Raw genomic sequence first — 3,506 nt, 5'->3', positions numbered from 1 at the left:
TTTGCTGTGAACCTCAAGGGTCTACACCCCAGTTCTCTCTAGAGCCTATCTTTGCCCACACTGGAGTCATTTCTGAGCCATAGTGAGGACAGCTGCCCTTTTGAGCATTTGCGGAGTCAGGCCAGGCCTGAAGCATTTCACACACATCAATTCATTGAGCTTTTACAACCACCCAGTGAAATATGAACCCTTCTAAAAATGTATGTTTTCTACAGTTGGAAGCAGGGACCTCTGGCATGGTAGCTGTGTTAGGCCCACCAGCACTGTCTCCCAGGCCTTGTCTCTTGGGAAAGATGAGGGTTTACCAGGACTCTTCTTCAGGCAGGCCCTGCCCCTGGTGAAGATGCAGAGTTCCTAGGAGATGCAGGGTGCTGTGCCCATGGGAGTAGAGAATAGAGGCCATTGACAAGGGTAGGAGGGAACAGTGGCCCTCACTGAGACATGCTTGCTGAGGAACTGGGGGGGCACACTCAGGCCACAGTTCTGCAGCCCAGCCAGAGCAAGGATAGGTAAATAGCTCCTCCAGCCAGACTGGGCTCTAGCTTCCTCTGTAGGTGGTGTAGGAACATGGGCTCAGCAGCAGCGGCACATGAACTTCTGGATCTCCTTTGTGATGGTGAAGACAACCTGAAAGAAGCAGAGAAAGCACCAGAAGACAGTGAGGGACCATAACCTGGGAGCTACCTGACCCCATGACTCCCTGGGAAAGCAGCAAAAATGGTGGGGCAGGGTCAGCTGGAGCCCAGTGGTGGACTGCAACCTCCCTGAGGGCTGAGGATGGGCAGAAATCCTCTGGGCATGCTGGATGTGGAAAAGGCCAGATGATAGGAGAGAGGGGAGAGCAGTCAGAGAAGGCCCAGGAGTTGGAGTGGGGCAGATGAAAACCTGTCTATGAAGAGGAGATGAGTCACCCCCAGCCTGCCTCCCCCAAGCCTGACTGGGACAGCTCATGGATGGGCATGTCAACACGGAATCTCATGACGCCCAAGGTCCTAGGGTTCCCTTTCTTGTGGGAGCTCAAAGCAGGCAAGCTCAGGTGCCTGCCACCTCCCTGAGAGAGGTGGGACCAGTCTGTCCTTGAGGCCTGGCCGAAGACCTGGCCTGCAGATCAGTGAGTCAGGGTCTCCACCCTCTCCATCCCCCATGGCACTCACCTCTGTGTATGGATAGAAGCTCTCCTGCCCCCTCTCCTTCCAGTAGCCCTGGGTTTTGAAGAACAGCTTATAGGTGCCAGGCTTCATCTGGTCTGGCCTCAGGAGCCCAGGGCAGTGGGCATCCAGGTCTGTGTAGCTGGGGAGAGGATGGGCTGCTGAGATCAGATGCAGAGCCAGCTTCCCTCAGCCCTCCTGGGTCTGACCCCCGTGGGGGTCAGACACTCCACAGCCTGACTCAGACATGGCTGAGCAGGTAGTGGGGCAATTGTAGGGACACTGTTACACTGCCTATTTATTTATTTATTTTTTTTAAAGAGAGAGAGAGAGGAGAGAGAGAGAGAGAGAGAGAGAGATAATTTTTTTTTAATATTTATTTTTTAGTTCTCGGCGGACACAACATCTTTGTTGGTATGTGGTGCTGAGGATCGAACCCGGGCCGCACGCATGCCAGGCGAGCACGCTACCGCTGAGCCACATCTCCAGCCCCTACACTGCCTATTTAGAAAATTAACACAGAAGCAAAAAGGAAAAAATTATTCCATAGTCTACCACTTTGTATTTGACATATTTTTCTAGATTTTTTTCTATGTTTATATGTTTGTTTACAAGTTTTGTTTTGTTTTGTTTTTAAAAAATGCACCATAGATTATGATTCATGATGTTTTCTGTGTTTTTAAAATAATTTACTGATCATGGCTTTCTGGGTCAATAACAATACATCTATGTGGTGGCCTGTTTCCAACTGGATGGAAGGTCCATGTTGAGTGGGCTGATCCCTCATGGAGTGTTTTGAAGGCCTGCAGTTTTGCCTTATCACCTCTAATGCCCCCACATTCTTCATACCAGCTGGACCTAAAGTGTCCCACAGCATTTAGGAAGGGAACTGCATGTATGGCGTGCATGGTTCCCTCTAACCCTGCAGTGGCTCCTGGCCGGAGCAGCACTGTGCTCACTCACAGTGGGCCTGGGTCCCTCACGCCCCAGCTTCTGTGAAGAGCTTAGCAGGGAAGCAACAACCGCACCTTAGACCCTGAACCTTTGGGTCTACCTTCCCTGGGCTCCCCACTCCTGCAACAAGACATGCCTGCCTTCCTCAAGACGGAGGGTCATGGGGATGAACCTGCTCACAAGGCCAGCTCCATGGCCACAACTTTGCCAAACTGGGTTTGTAGCACCTGAGACTGGAAGCCCCGATGCCCCCACCCAGCAGAGTGTGTGTGTAGTCCAGGCTGAGGATCACAGGCCTAGCTTGGAAGCCTTTTACCTCATCCTGCCTCTGTCTTCCCACCTGTAAAAGTGTATTATGGTTCTTGTCCAGAGGAGGTATGGTGAATAAAAGGAGCAGAAATTAAGTGTTATGCCACCTCAGGCCATGGACTTGGTGGAGAGTCCTAGTGCTCCCACCCCAGCAGGCCTCAGCAAACTTGAGTCCCAGGACACTCACACCTGCTAGGATGGCCCTGTTCCCACGTGAGGAACTGAGGCTCAGAGTCAGTAGGGAGGGTCCAGGCTGGGAACCTGTGTGCCTCCAAGGCTGAGGGGCTGGTGGGTGCCAGTGGGCAGCAGTCAGCTCTGTCTTCCAGCCCCTAGTGTCTGCACTCCTTGGCTGGATGTGACTCAGCAAGGGCTGGTTCTGGGGGTGCAGGAGCTCTGGATTTCCACCCAGCCCCAGGGCCTGTCTCATACCTTTTCTTCACTTCTGTCCACTGCTGGCTGAGGTCCTCAAGTCGAGACAAATGGAGGTGCAGGCCACGGGCTGGGAGCCCTGACACAGTATCTAGCACTTGTGTGGTCAGGGGGCTGCTCTCAGGCTCCATGCCAGTGCCTGGGATCACAGGAGGGGCAGGGTGAGCTCCTGAGGGCCTGTGCACTGGGTCCCCAGCCCTGCATCTGTACTTCTGAGAGGAGGGTGAACAGCCCCACTGCCCTGAAGGCAGACAGAGCACAAAGAGTCACTGGAATTGCTGAATCGAAGGACGATTTGCCAGGTGGCAAACAAACTAACCCATGTCCTTGTGGATCCCTACTGTCTCCTTCTCCCAGCCATAGTTCCAGCTCACAGATGGCCTTGTTCTCTGGGAACCCAGCTTCACTTTTGCATCCGTGGTTCACAGGTCCCTACGGAGTTTAGCCCCCCAGGCAGATGAGGGAACAAATCCTGAGGGTAAAGGCCTGCCCCTTACCTCAGGCGAGTCCAGGTGTATAGCTGGAGGGCAGCAGTTGGGAAGCTGTGCTGCGGCAGCTCACTATCTCTGGACTGTGGGATGCCCATTCGGCCCTAGTGGGAGGTGGCTACAACAGGCCCCTCTGGTTAACCCAGCCTGTGTAGCCACCCCTGGGCAAGCTGTTCCT

At 53.7% G+C, this 3,506-nt stretch overlaps 1 protein-coding gene across 1 annotated transcript; it reads right to left on the bottom strand.

Moving 5' to 3' along the window:
• Positions 1-573: 573 nt before the first annotated feature.
• LOC144253101 (5-hydroxyisourate hydrolase-like) lies at positions 574-2,971 on the bottom strand. Its single transcript, XM_077795011.1, has 3 exons — positions 2,841-2,971; positions 1,155-1,290; positions 574-627 (listed from the first exon to the last, which is right to left on the bottom strand). Exons 1-3 carry the CDS (start codon positions 2,969-2,971, stop codon positions 574-576), a joined length of 321 nt encoding a protein of 106 aa, XP_077651137.1.
• Positions 2,972-3,506: the final 535 nt, after the last annotated feature.

The sequence above is a fragment of the Urocitellus parryii genome, unplaced genomic scaffold (assembly GCF_045843805.1).
Source record: "Urocitellus parryii isolate mUroPar1 unplaced genomic scaffold, mUroPar1.hap1 Scaffold_924, whole genome shotgun sequence".
NCBI classification, from domain to species: Eukaryota; Metazoa; Chordata; class Mammalia; order Rodentia; family Sciuridae; genus Urocitellus; species Urocitellus parryii.
Note: the sequence above shows the minus strand (reverse complement) of the source record. Positions and strands in the feature narration are given on the sequence as shown.

Bases quoted from the DNA above. Each gene is read 5' to 3' on its own strand.
- LOC144253101 (XM_077795011.1), bottom strand. From the start codon at position 2,971: ATGGAGCCTGAGAGCAGCCCCCTGACCACACAAGTGCTAGATACTGTG. The intron at 1,291-2,840 runs GTATGAGACAGG...TCCTCTCCCCAG, and splicing joins TGGACAGAAGTGAAGAAAAG to CTACACAGACCTGGATGCCC. The intron at 628-1,154 runs GTGAGTGCCATG...TGCTTCTTTCAG, and splicing joins GCTTCTATCCATACACAGAG to GTTGTCTTCACCATCACAAA.